The sequence below is a fragment of the Physella acuta genome, unplaced genomic scaffold, assembly GCF_028476545.2.
Source record: "Physella acuta isolate Inbredline_101_S28 unplaced genomic scaffold, ASM2847654v3 ptg001058l, whole genome shotgun sequence".
In the NCBI taxonomy this organism is placed as follows: Eukaryota; Metazoa; Mollusca; class Gastropoda; family Physidae; genus Physella; species Physella acuta.
Genome location: NW_026732575.1, coordinates 1001536 through 1016840, shown reverse-complemented (window position 1 = coordinate 1016840; position 15305 = coordinate 1001536). Strand labels below are relative to the sequence as shown.

Here is a 15305-nt window from a genome sequence, read left to right as displayed (position 1 = left end):
CCTGGAAGAAACTCTGTACATATCCAGAACTAGATGATTCTAACTCTTCTTTTGTAAAAAAATTAGTAATGTTGTTTAAAAAAGGCGATAATTTGTAATTTAATATTAACAATAATCAAGAGTCTAAGTATCAAAGTTGAAAGTCTTTTCTGGTTTTACACACGTGTAAATATATTCAGTGTTTCTTCCAGACTTTTTTTCTCCGGGGGAGGCACTTTAAATTTTGGGGGGGGGGGGGAAGGGGCGGTCAACATTTCTCGGGGGGGGGGGGGCGGACACTAGTAAAAGTGTATGCTTACTATATACAATCCATCTCGTTCGGGGGGAGGGGGCCGTAGAATTTTTTCGAAGTGATGCCTGGAAGAAACTCTTTACATATCCAGAACTAGATGATTCTAACTCTATTTTTGTAAAAAAAATCAGTAATGTTGTTTAAAAAAGGCTTTAATTTTTAATTTTTGTTTTTTTTTAAACATTTCATTTAAGTATTTGGTGAAATATTATAGTTGTTTAATAATAATAATAAGAGGTGTCACAAAAAATATTTTTATCATTGTAATTTGCTGGACATCATACAGAATAGTGTAGAAGTATTTAAAAAAGCGAAAAACAGAGTTGATTCATACTAGTTCTGATAACGCGATACATCGAATTATATAATTAAAAAAAACAAACAAGCAATACAAAAAGATAAGTAAGCAACTTTATGTAATAATATGTTACATTTTGACAAATGATTTGTGTCAAGTCATCTTAACCTCGTGATTTGTTATTTCCCACAACGCCACTTAAAATCTACACACTCAAACATCTTAGTACTTAAATTCTTCCTTTTAATTGCCGATTAATAACATAGATTTTCAAACCTCGGAAGAAGTTGACAATTCAAGTCATCGTTAACAATCGTGTTTTGTCAGTCAATACAATGTTTACACTTTCTCAATGACTCACGAGTTTCGTTGACTGAATCACTTTTTTTCCGAATCGTGTAATGACTTCAAGCAAAAACAAAAACAAATTAAAACTTAACAAGCGTTTAGTACATGATTGATGACACGGCAATACACTCTCACACGGAATATTAATCCAATGCTCTTGTACAGTAACAGTGTCAGATATATATTGTTAACAAATTATTATTTTTAAATTATTATAAACTTTTGGTGCAGTCATACATGTTGCGTTACCTTTGATGCAGGCCAGTTTCAGATGTATGCATATATTCTGTGTGTAACAGACAACATACATATTCATATAAAAAAATAATACATCATATCTGATGTACACCTGAAAAACCAGTGTTTTCAGGAGGTGTAGCGAGCCCCCCCCCCCACCCCCTCACTTTACCACATACATCTGATCAATCTACCAATATAAGTTTAATTGTAACTAACCCTATTTTGATGATATATTAATATTTTTAAATAACACTGATGTTGCTTTATAGTGATCTTCTGTGTTTTTAAAAGGAGTTAACATTACTAATTACAGTAAATGGCTTAATGTGTTCGCTATTTTATAAACACGTTAAACTATCAATTGAACTTTCATTATGGTCTAAAGCAGAGGCGTAGCGAGGGGGGGGTGCGGACCGCACCGGGTGACACCATTTAGGGGGGTGACACCAAGGCAAAAAATAGCAAAATATATAGAGAACTTGATGGGGGGGGGGGTGCAAATAGAAAGTTTGAGGGGGGGGGTGCAAATCGAAAATTTGAAAGTTTGTCCCCGGGAAGGTTTACTACGTCTCTGGGAGGTGACACCATTAAGTGCCGCACCGGGTGACACCCTACCTCCCTACGCCACTGGTCTAAAGACAAAAGAATATCAACACAACAAGTTAACATGAAGCAGATTTATTTATAGCAACTATTTCCTGGGTTGGCTTAGATTATTCTATTTAAAGAACCAAAGCTTTACATGTATGCCAAGTTACAAGTGGAAATTAAAATATGTACAGGCTTTGGTTCTGACATATAATTTAAGTGATTTTATTTTAAATGAAATGTGCATATAAACCATATATACAATTTATGAATCATAGAACTGAAGTTACAAAATAGAACAAAATATTATAAAACAATAAAAGATTATTGAATTTAAAAATAGTTAAAGTTAAAATAAAACGAAAATGTAAGCGTTAGTTTTAATACAATAGTTTCATCGGTATGGAGTTAAAAATATATAATTCTGCATTACTGTTATGATATATATATATATATATATATATATATATATATATATATATATATATATTTGCTTCCCGTTTTGGTACCAAATTGTTTAGCAACATCACGATAGTTTCATTAATTTTAAGCACTCTTTTCTAAAATTAAAATCACACAAGCTGTAGATTATGGGGTTCGCCGCACAGTTTAAAAAGTACGATCTGAGAAACAGGTTGTAAAATGTATGTTCAAGGTTGTTCATTGCGTTGTAATGCTCCGACGCCGCTGTTTTAAAAAACGCTAGGGCCAAAAAGGGCAAGAAGCCGAAAATGTAAACAACACTTATGAGAAGAAGCATACACGTTGTACGACTCATCCCTCGTCGTCTGCTTCTGTGGTGTTTATCGGAAATTATCTGCTTTTCTTCGCTAGGCTGTATTGTTGTTTCGGGTTTTAAATTTCCGTCAACTTTTTTATCGTCTTCGTTCGTGTTCTCATCGACGTGGTTGCCGTTTTGGGTTGTATCTGTGTAGCTTTCATCAATTTTATCGTTTTGGTCTACCCCCGAGCCGCTTTTTCTATCGACTTCCTTATCTTTTTTGCTTTTCCTCGCCCGTGTCAGAGTGTCTGTCAGCGCTTCTCTGAGCTTCCGGTGTTTCTTCAGGAAACTGTTATCTCGAGAGATTTTACGAGAGGACGTGAAAGAACATTTTTTGGCCAACGTGCCGGAAGGACCGTCTTCCGTATCAGGTTGGATCTCTTGATCCGGGTTGTCGCCGTTGAGGCAGTAGGTAATGTCAACCCACTGCATCATTTTGGCAAAGTCGCTCGGCGCTTCGTCGATTTCTTCGTCGTTTTTATTAGAATTTGATTTTTCCGGGTTATTTTTATCCCCATCTGCTCCTTCATTATCCTCGGGTTTTGTTTTGTGGGTAACTCTCCTTGACAAACTCCCAGAATTTTTTGTACATTTACCCTCGCCAGTTTCCTGTCCCTTTTCTGCATCATAATTTTCACCTTCACAGCTATCAATCGTCTCTAATTTTCTTTTCTTCATCAAATTTGCATACTCCTTCGCGGTTTTCGGCATTTCGATTTCCGATCTCAGTTTTGGATGATCTTCCGAATTTCCGTTATTTATTTTTGGGGTATCAACGTCACTAGTATCATGTCCGGTTTTGTCTGTGTTCGAGCCCGCGTCGTTGTTTTCATCGACCTGGTTCTCCGTAGCTTTCTGCACCGCTTTGAGCTTAACGGTGAGTTCCCTGACCATGGATAAGTTGACGTTGGGGACCCGAGGTCCTCTTGTCATTTTCACGGCGTACACATCATCGCTAACAGCTGAACTCTCCTTCACGTCCGCTTTGACGAACTCGATAACATTATCCTCGTTGTTGTCTTCAGCAGAAACCCCCAGTATTTTACCGTCTGTTTCGTTTTTTCTCTCCTTCTCGTCGCTTTGTTTTCTGATGTACGACTTTGACCTTGTTTGCTTGACCGAGTTTGACACGCTGGACGATTTCGTCATCATGTCGCCGCTCGTGCTGGATTCGCTGGCGGCGGATTGGCTTTGGGCGCCGGCCTTGACCCCGTAGACCTCGCTGTGCCGCCAAGCTTTGAGTCCGATGAGAATGTACAGCACGACAAGCGGCACGCAGCAGACGACGAACAGGAGCACGAAAAATCCCGCGTTGAGCAGAGGCCAGATTGTGCCGAGGTACGCGTCGTCCACGGTACACTCAAACCCAGTAACAGTAACGTTGTTGGGTCGTACTATCTTCTTGGTCTGCCGCCCGTTGATGATGGCGTACGGTACGGAGAAGATGAAGGAGGCTGCAGCTAAGGCGATGCTCAAGATTTTAGCGTGCCACATTGTGACTTGCTTCCCAAAAGGTGTACAGATCTTTCTGTACCTGAAACAGTGTTATACAAATGTTATACAAGTGTTATACAAGTGTTATACAAGTGTTATACAAGTGTTATACAAGTTAACTATATTTAAGTTCAATATTTTAATATATCGAATTAACAAAGAATACATAAATTAACGTAGTTATAGTAATTAAATTCAAAGAAAATAGAATGTACATCGCATATATATATATATATATATATATATATATATATATATATATATATATATATATATATATATATATATATCACTTTAAGTATCTTGTTTTGTGTGCACAATCGTACAAAAATTAAAAAGGAATTCCGGGTCATAGAATATTCCGTGGGTGCATGTCAGGTAGAGTTCATGTGTTTAAGTGACCTCTGCTTGAGGAATGTAGTTGTTAACACTATACCCAGAGGATAATTTATTTTGCCATAAGTGAGTATGGGACCCATAAAGCTAGGTTGACTCGGGGTCGTCCTACGAGCTGGATCCCTGTTTACGAACTGGGAACTTTTCGGTTAACAGTCGAACGCGTTATTATTCGACCACGCCGTTCCACGTATTATATGGTGGGTAATATAAAGTTGGGACATGCCGTCTGAGCTATATAATAGAGACATAAAACTCATTGGAAAAAAATATTGCGGGGATTATACGCAACAAAAACAAAACTTTACTCAAATTGCGTGTAAATATTATGAAACAACAAACACATGTATATAAGTGCAACATAAGTGTTTTTAGAATCTGATATTTTATCTTAAAAAGGAAGTATAAAACACAACAACGCAAACACGAAAAGAGAATTATGAGATGCTAGTATTTAACTTAATTCAAAGGGAAACTTCCTTATAAAACAACAATATTTATTTAAGTTTGGTATAATGCAACCTTGTTATAATAGAACTACCTAAAGCATTTTAGGATCAGACGGTCAATATGGTAGATGAAGTAGAGTTCACTTATCAAGCCTGTGCGACTAGTTCCGGTGGATCAGAGTGTTTGTGAAGTCGGGTAGTAGAGCGCACGACTTTTAACACGACTATCAAGTTCATATTCCGTTCTCACGTTTGCATGACATCTTTTGAGTCCACCTAAGTAGTATATTAGGTCCCTTTTGGGTATCATTTTTGGCGGAGGAGCGGAGGGTGAGGAACAATGACATATAGCAAAATACTCGGAGCAGGATGCGCAGCCTGCCGCAGCCTGGTACAATGATATATAGCAAAATACTCCCAGCCTGGCGCATCGGGAGGGTAAGGGTGGGTGAGCAGGATGCGCAGCCTGGTACAACGACATATAGTAAAATACTACGCCAACTGGGGTTGGCGGAGGAGTGAAGGGTGAGTCACCTTTTGGTGACCTTGTGACGTAATCATCGGCCTTGTGACGTCATCATTGACCTAGTTATGTAATTTTAATGCGTTTTTTAATGAGTTTTTTAAATTTTAATTAATTTTTGACCTAGTTACGTAATTTTAATGCGTTTTTAAGGAGTTTTTAAATTTTTAATTAATTTTTATTATCGAGTTACGTAATTTAATTACTTTGATTGTATTTTTATTTTGTTTAATTTGTTTGTTTACTTGTTGTTTAATTTAATTACTTTGTTTATATTGTGTAATTTTTTATTAACGAGTTACGTAACTTGATTATTTGTTTACTTTTTAATTATTTTTATTTTGTTTATTTTTAATTTAATTTTATTTTATAATTAGTTAAATTATTATTAACTAGTTACGTAATTTGATTTTAATTTTTTTAAATTTTTAAAATTTTTTTAAATTATTATTTTTAAATTTTATTTTTAATTGTTGTTTACTTGTTGTTTAATTTAATTACTTTGTATAATTTATTTGTTTGAAATTCATTTTAATTAGTTTGCTGTTAATTATTGGCGACAGATGTTACCAAGCGGGTGGTGGTGGTGGTGGTGGTGGTGGTGGTGGTGGTGGTAAATTTGCTTAAGATTATAAACTTCAAGTTTTAAAAATCAACAACGTTATGGACCATTCAGCAACACAACGAACGGTTACCGAAAATAGAACATCCATTTAACCACATCTGTTACTTATCGATCCGTGATCCTTTGTTGACACGCGCTGCGCTTTTAATGGGAATGTATTGATCGCACCCACGGAGCCATCGGGACAACGGGCGCGTTAATATTGATTCCACACACAGCCATCAAATGATGGTCCGCCTAATTAATTTGGTGATGCATCGTGGGTTTATGTCGACTACAAACATCCATTAGAGACACCTGTTACTCGCTAATGGCACCCGACACGTATCGATCCACATGCGATCCTTTGTTCTTGTCAACCACCGTACAAGGGCCAAGTTAATATTGATCGCACCTACTGACCATCAGTATGATGGTCCATCTATGTGTAATTTTTTATTAACGAGTTACGTAATTTGATTTTAATTTTTTAAATTTTTTAATTTTTTAATTTAATTTTATAATTAGTTTAATTATTATTAACGAGTTACGTAATTTGATTTTAATTTTTTAACTTTTTAAATTTTTTAAATTATTATTTTATTTTTAATTGTTGTTTACTTGTTGTTTAATTTAATTACTTTGTATAATTTATTTGTTTGAAATTCATTTTAATTAGTTTGCTTTTAATTTCTTTGTTGTACGCCGTTTGAAATAAAAGACTAACACTAGCGTGTACTAGAAAGTGTCATTGTGTATAACATCCATTTAACCACAGCTGTTACTTATTAGCGACAGCTTGTACTTATCGATCCGCCCGTAATCCTCCCAGGCGCTCACCGTGGTTGCTTAATAGCGGGCTCACTGAAGCGATCACAACAGGTAATTAATCGAAGCCATTAAGTCCCTCTCCGCGTTAAGTGTGGCGACAGCTGGTGCTGTAATTAGTCACGGCTCTCGGCTTTTTTCATTAGACTACAGCTGTACATGAACTATGTTCACATATCGTACGCCCGGTCATTCTTTGATCAAATTAAAAAAATTTGTTTCCACATGTCATGCGAACCGTCCCTTGCTATGTATGAAAGATTAATGGTTGTAACTATTCGCTTATAGCGAGGGTCAGCGAAAACAAAAATATATTTAAGGGTCGGAATTTTCTTTCAACCACCGTTAAGTCAGGTTTTGAGACGAAACGAAATCTCGGTAGGTTCGTGTTTTTTAATGGGCGACTTGGTGCGTTGGTACGTAGGTATGCGGGGTAGACATGTTTTTTACAAGTCTGGAAAAGTAATTACGTTTTTTTTTTTTTTTTATGACCGTTCCGATTTTCTTTTGATCTGACCACCATTTGACCACACTGAGCCAGATAAATTTAACAATTGTCGCAGCGGGGTTTATTTTAAGTGCACACCGTGCACGCTTGTTTACATTTTAAAAGACGTGTCGCGTGTCTTCCCCTTACGGCTTCCCTAATAGAGAAACGAGAGGAAAGACAACTGTTCTAAAATTAGAACAGACTTATCTACACACACGAGTATCGTCCCTTGTGAAAAAAATTCGCGTCAGATTCCTTAACTAAACAGTCAATTTCTTTAACAAGTTAAAAAATAATTTAGGAAGACAAGGGTTAACAACATTAGACGCTACCGTTTTTGTTTCCTGTGACGACAAGGCACAATACACTTTTGTATTTTATGTCTCAAGTAGAGGGTGGGATATTTTTTCTTTGTAAGCGTGTTGTAAACAATGGGTAGAGGAAGCGATTACTAGGTAAGAGGGGAGAGAACGTGACGTACATCGCGATATTTGAAAACATGGCGATGTTTAACCTCAACCAAAAAAAGGCAATGAACTAAATATGATATGACGTTAGCATACATATCATTCAACCTAATCACTCTAAAGTACAAATCAATAATTTTTATTGATTAAGGGGCTGGGTGAGTTATTTTTATTCGGGTGCCCAGGGAAGGTTTGGAGTTGGTTGGGACAGATTTTATACACGAGTCGGTGACGTTTTCACCGAGGCAGGGTTCGAATCTAGACCATGCATGTTTTGGAATTGTTAGGGAGAGTTAAACTAACGTCGGTGAAGTTTTCACCGAGGTTGGTTTTGAACTCGGAACATGCATGTTTTGGAATCGGTAGGTGTAGAGTCCATACTAGGGTCGGGGAGTTTTGCTAACACTGAGGCAGGTTACAAAGTTGGCACATGCATGTTTAGGAATTGATGGTAGCCGAGTTCATACTAGTGTCGGTGAAGGTTGGTTTTGATCTCGGAACATGTATGTTTTGAAATTGTTGGTAACCGAGTTCATACTAGGGTCAGGGGAGTTTTTGTTAACACCGAGGCAGGTTGCAAAGTTGGTACATGCATGTTTAGGAATTGTTGGTAGCCGAGTTCATACTAGTGTCGGTGAAGGTTGGTTTTGAACTCGGAGCATGCATGTTTTGAAATTGTTGGTAACCGAGTTCAGACTAGGGACGGGGGTGTTTTCACCGAGGCAGGTTACAAAGTTCGTATATGCATCATTGGAATTGTTAGGTAGAGTTAAACTAAGGTCGGTGAAGTTTTCACCGAGGTAGGTTACAAAGTTGGTACATGGATGTTTAGGAATTGATGGGAGTCGAGTTCATACTAGGGTCGGGGAATTTTGTTAGCACTGAGGCAGGTTGGAAAGTTGTTACATGCATGTTTGGGAATTGTTGGTAGCCGAGTTCATACTACTGTCGGTGAAGGTTGGTTTTGAACTCGGAACATGCATGTTTTGGAATTGTTGGTAGCCGAGTTCATACTAGTGTCGGTGAAGGTTGGTTTTGAACTCGGAACTTGTATGTTTTGGAATCGGTAGGTGTAGAGTCCATACTAGGGTCGGTGAAGTTTTCACCGAGGGTGGTTTCAAGGTTGGTCCAGGGATGTTTTGGAAGTGTTAGGAGCTGAGTCTATACTAGAGTGGGAAGGATTTTGTTTTCACCGAGGCAGGTTTCAAACGGGGGACATCTCTGTTTCGGAGTTGCTCGGTGTAGAGTTTACACTAGAGTGGGACGGTCTTTGTTTTCAACAAGACAGGTTTCAAAATTGGTACATGGATGTTTCGGAGTTGGATGGGAACGTTGTCACTTGTGACAGTAAACGAAGGGGGATAAATGTTTGTCTGTTACTTTGTCCTTTGTCTGTCCAAGTAATAGTGTGGGTAGAGGTACGGTCTGTTTATCAAGCAGGTGTTTAGGGACGGGGGCGAGGGCGGCGGACAAAGTTGTCGATGTAGGTAGGGTGCAAGAGATATTCAACGAAGAGTGGTGTCTACAAGTTATGTATCCCAGTCTGTTGGAGTGGTTTCTAGGAGGTTGTGATATTAGTTGAATAAATATTTGTCTGTAGGATTGTCATACAGCCTTAGTCTCTTAAATGGAATAGGTATAGTGTGGGTAGTAGTACGGTCTGTTTATCTAGCGGTTGGTATTGAGGTTAGTGTGATGACGCAAGGTTGGATGGGAGAAGGGGGAAGGATTGCGGACAAAGGGAAGGGGAAGGGCGAGTAGTGATAAAAATAACTCACCCAGCCCCTTAATCAATAAAAATTATTGATTTGTACTTTAGAGTGATTAGGTTGAATGATATGTATGCTAACGTCATATCATATTTAGTTTTTTACGTCCTTATTTTGGTGAACTTTAAATGTAGGCATTTTAAACGGTGTGTCATTTGACACGACGTACTATAACGTTGTTGTTTTTTAAAACTTGAATTTTATAATCTTAAGCAAATTTTTACTAAGGTGATCAAAAATTAAGATGACAATGTAAGATATAGAAAAACAAAATACATTGAGTGGTAAAAATAAAATAAAAATGTCTTTAGACGTAATGTTATATGTATAAGTAAACTTTCTTAAAAATTAAAGAAGTTCAAGTCAAAAAGAAGTTTGATGAAAACTGTAATACTAAAGCGAACATGGGGAGGTAATCTGCTGCAAGACTAAGATATATATTCGTCTTCCTTCTAGGTTCATTGCCTTTTTTTGGTTGAGGTTAAACATCGCCATGTTTTCAAATATCGCGATGTACGTCACGTTCTCTCCCCTCTTACCTAGTAATCGCTTCCTCTACCCATTGTTTACAACACGCTTACAAAGAAAAAATATCCCACCCTCTACTTGAGACGTAAAATACAAAAGTGTATTGTGCCTTGTCGTCACAGGAAACAAAAACGGTAGCGTCTAATGTTGTTAACCCTTGTCTTCCTAAATTATTTTTTAACTTGTTAAAGAAATTGACTGTTTAGTTAAGGAATCTGACGCGAATTTTTTTCACAAGGGACGATACTCGTGTGTGTAGATAAGTCTGTTCTAATTTTAGAACAGTTGTCTTTCCTCTCGTTTCTCTATTAGGGAAGCCGTAAGGGGAAGACACGCGACACGTCTTTTAAAATGTAAACAAGCGTGCACGGTGTGCACTTAAAATAAACCCCGCTGCGACAATTGTTAAATTTATCTGGCTCAGTGTGGTCAAATGGTGGTCAGATCAAAAGAAAATCGGAACGGTCATAAAAAAAAAAAAACGTAATTACTTTTCCAGACTTGTAAAAAACATGTCTACCCCGCATACCTACGTACCAACGCACCAAGTCGCCCATTAAAAAACACGAACCTACCGAGATTTCGTTTCGTCTCAAAACCTGACTTAACGGTGGTTGAAAGAAAATTCCGACCCTTAAATATATTTTTGTTTTCGCTGACCCTCGCTATAAGCGAATAGTTACAACCATTAATCTTTCATACATAGCAAGGGACGGTTCGCATGACATGTGGAAACAAATTTTTTTAATTTGATCAAAGAATGACCGGGCGTACGATATGTGAACATAGTTCATGTACAGCTGTAGTCTAATGAAAAAAGCCGAGAGCCGTGACTAATTACAGCACCAGCTGTCGCCACACTTAACGCGGAGAGGGACTTAATGGCTTCGATTAATTACCTGTTGTGATCGCTTCAGTGAGCCCGCTATTAAGCAACCACGGTGAGCGCCTGGGAGGATTACGGGCGGATCGATAAGTACAAGCTGTCGCTAATAAGTAACAGCTGTGGTTAAATGGATGTTATACACAATGACACTTTCTAGTACACGCTAGTGTTAGTCTTTTATTTCAAACGGCGTACAACAAAGAAATTAAAAGCAAACTAATTAAAATGAATTTCAAACAAATAAATTATACAAAGTAATTAAATTAAACAACAAGTAAACAACAATTAAAAATAAAATTTAAAAATAATAATTTAAAAAATTTAAAAAGTTAAAAAATTAAAATCAAATTACGTAACTCGTTAATAATAATTAAACTAATTATAAAATTAAATTAAAAAATTAAAAAATTTAAAAAATTAAAATCAAATTACGTAACTCGTTAATAAAAAATTACACATAGATGGACCATCATACTGATGGTCAGTAGGTGCGATCAATATTAACTTGGCCCTTGTACGGTGGTTGACAAGAACAAAGGATCGCATGTGGATCGATACGTGTCGGGTGCCATTAGCGAGTAACAGGTGTCTCTAATGGATGTTTGTAGTCGACATAAACCCACGATGCATGACCAAATTAATTAGGCGGACCATCATTTGATGGCTGTGTGTGGAATCAATATTAACGCGCCCGTTGTCCCGATGGCTCCGTGGGTGCGATCAATACATTCCCATTAAAAGCGCAGCGCGTGTCAACAAAGGATCACGGATCGATAAGTAACAGATGTGGTTAAATGGATGTTCTATTTTCGGTAACCGTTCGTTGTGTTGCTGAATGGTCCATAACGTTGTTGATTTTTAAAACTTGAAGTTTATAATCTTAAGCAAATTTACCACCACCACCACCACCACCACCACCACCACCACCACCCGCTTGGTAACATCTGTCGCCAATAATTAACAGCAAACTAATTAAAATGAATTTCAAACAAATAAATTATACAAAGTAATTAAATTAAACAACAAGTAAACAACAATTAAAAATAAAATTTAAAAATAATAATTTAAAAAAATTTTAAAAATTTAAAAAAATTAAAATCAAATTACGTAACTAGTTAATAATAATTTAACTAATTATAAAATAAAATAAAATTAAAAATAAACAAAATAAAAATAATTAAAAAGTAAACAAATAATCAAGTTACGTAACTCGTTAATAAAAAATTACACAATATAAACAAAGTAATTAAATTAAACAACAAGTAAACAAACAAATTAAACAAAATAAAAATACAATCAAAGTAATTAAATTACGTAACTCGATAATAAAAATTAATTAAAAATTTAAAAACTCCTTAAAAACGCATTAAAATTACGTAACTAGGTCAAAAATTAATTAAAATTTAAAAAACTCATTAAAAAACGCATTAAAATTACATAACTAGGTCAATGATGACGTCACAAGGCCGATGATTACGTCACAAGGTCACCAAAAGGTGACTCACCCTTCACTCCTCCGCCAACCCCAGTTGGCGTAGTATTTTACTATATGTCGTTGTACCAGGCTGCGCATCCTGCTCACCCACCCTTACCCTCCCGATGCGCCAGGCTGGGAGTATTTTGCTATATATCATTGTACCAGGCTGCGGCAGGCTGCGCATCCTGCTCCGAGTATTTTGCTATATGTCATTGTTCCTCACCCTCCGCTCCTCCGCCAAAAATGATACCCAAAAGGGACCTAATATACTACTCACCTATTTCTGGTGGGTACTCACTTTAGGGTGACTACAAGAGCTAAAACAAGCATTCATGCTACAGAAGTGTTTTTTTACTTCCTGGTTGTACTTCGTTTTTTCTCAAAACAAAATGTTTCTGGATTTATTATACCAGCGTTTTGTTCTTTCTTCTTGAGGCTTATATTAAAGGCAGGGTTTCTTTCAGGCGTTTATATAGAAAATATATACTTTTATCAGTGTTCGTCCCCCGGAAATTTTTTTACACCACCCTGAAAATTTAAAGCGCAAATATTACTTTTTAACGTATTATGCGCCATACGGGCCGTAGAATCATGCTTAAGCCTGCTTTATACTCTGGATTTCCTTCCATGACCTTTGTTTACCTAAAAGCAATCTACAAGGCAGCAGTTGTTTGATTAGGAATTTCCACACCTAGATGGTTTGCAGGGGCGTAGCGAGGGGGGGGGGGCGGGGGGTGCGGAACGCACCGGGTGACATCATTTAGGGGGCTGACACCAAGGCAAAAAATAGCAAAATATACGGAGAAAAAGTTGAGGGGGGGGGGGTGCAAATCGAAAGTTTGAGGGGGGGGGGGGTTTGCAAATCGAAAACTTGAGGGGGGGTGCAAATCGAAAATTTGAAAGTTTGTCCCCGGGAAGTGTCGCTAAGCCTCAGGGGGGGGGGGGGGGTGACACCATTAAGTGCCGCACCGGGTGACACCCGAACTCGCTACGCCATTGATGGTTTGCAGTACCCATCGAACGAGCCTCATCTACCCGGGGGTCCCATCCTAAAAAATGTCGAGTTAGCAGTCACATGCACTAACACACCGTCCCGCTAATTAAAACAACACTTTCCAAACGTAATACAACTCAACGTTTTATCGTCGCCCCCCCCCCCTCCTCCTACACACACGATGAAAATAAAGTAAATTGATTAGCTAGACAAGCATTGGACCCACAACGTTTCTATTCTTTTGTTTAAACAATCGAGGTGGGGGGGGGGGGGGGATGCAAGCATAAGCTGTGGTTTTACTCCCCACTGTTGTTTGTGGATAAGATTTTTGCGATAAGAACTGGTTCTTCTAAAATCTACAGTTCTTTGATATTATGAATAGTATTATTGTACGATTCCTTATTTAATTTGTGTTTTGTAAGTTTTTTCTAAAAAAATTATGCCACTTATATGTAATGAACAGAGTGAGTTTGCCTAGTCATGTTCGCCTTAGTATTGCAGTTTTCATCATCGTCTTATGAGAAATGATTCAATAGTAATATTTCTTGAAAGTTGTTTACTTACACATAATACTTATCATCTTATTACACTCTTTTTTAATCCTGAATATGTAAATGGTATATCGATGTAATGTTGTGTGATGGGATGGGTTGGTGGGGTTTAAGAAAAACGAATCTGAAATAAAAATAAGGTCGTTTTCAGTTGTTTTTTTCCGGTGGGTTGCATTGGGAGAGTATTGCTTATAAATAGAGCTATGGAAAATTTAGTGAACACGAAAGGTTAGATCAGTATCACAGTAACCCTTTTCCCACTTCCGTTTCTGTTTCTGATCATGGGTTTAATAGGGTTAACGTCTTATTTGCTATAAGGGAAAATGATAACAGCAATTTATTATAATAATAATAATAATTATTATTATTATTACTATTATTATTATTATTATCATTATTATTATTATTATTATTATTATTATTATTATTATTATTATTATTATTATTATTATTATTATTATTATTATTATTATTATTATTATTATTATTATTAATAGTTATATTATTATTATTATTACTATTATTACTATTATTACTATTATTATTACTATTATTATTATTATTATTATTATTATTATTATTATTATTATTATTATTATTATTATTATTATTATTATTTAAATACTTTTACTTTTAATTAAAACACATGACATCAATATGTGTGTGAGTGAATTTGTCTTTAGTAAAGGATTTACAGCGAACCAATTTACATAAAATTTACATAAGCTTCATACATAATTGCATAAGCCATCTAACATTTACAAAGGCCAATGCAAAACGGGGAATTTACAACCTGAATTAAAGCGAAGGGGAAAAAGGGAACTGGTTGAAAAATGGCTGAAAGGTGGGGTCTTGGCAACGGTCGATCAAATGAGAAGGTGGGTGGGGGTGGAACATTTTGGTTTTACAATTTAAAGGTTTTTAACAAAGTCAAATAGATACAGCCAATAAAAAGTAAAAGTTAAAATAAATGCCAAATTTTATACTGTTTATCTGTTTATACAACGTTTGGTTTTATATTGACCAGTGTCTCATTTAAATTTGACAATGTTAAAAAAAATGAAGTTACAAAATGATCATATGTATGTTTGCTAAAATTGTTATGTAATAAAAAATAAAAAAGTGACTGCTTTTTGTATCATTGCTGCTATTTTAAGATTTCAAGGACTTTTAGCTACTTAACTTGAAGTTGTCTCCCTTAGTTAAAAAACTAATTGGTGTAACTTAAATAATTAGCTTAGAAATCTCAGTGCGAACAACAATATTCCCTTTAAATCACATTGATGCTTATTATCAATATTT

The 15305-nt window shown here is 36.3% G+C and overlaps 1 protein-coding gene across 1 annotated transcript; it reads right to left on the bottom strand.

The window, feature by feature from the left end:
* Positions 1-2143: 2143 nt before the first annotated feature.
* Positions 2144-4076, bottom strand: LOC131955233 (uncharacterized). Its single transcript, XM_059319257.1, has one exon. It carries the CDS (start codon positions 4039-4041, stop codon positions 2293-2295), a length of 1749 nt encoding a protein of 582 aa, XP_059175240.1. The 5' UTR covers positions 4042-4076; the 3' UTR covers positions 2144-2292.
* Positions 4077-15305: the final 11229 nt, after the last annotated feature.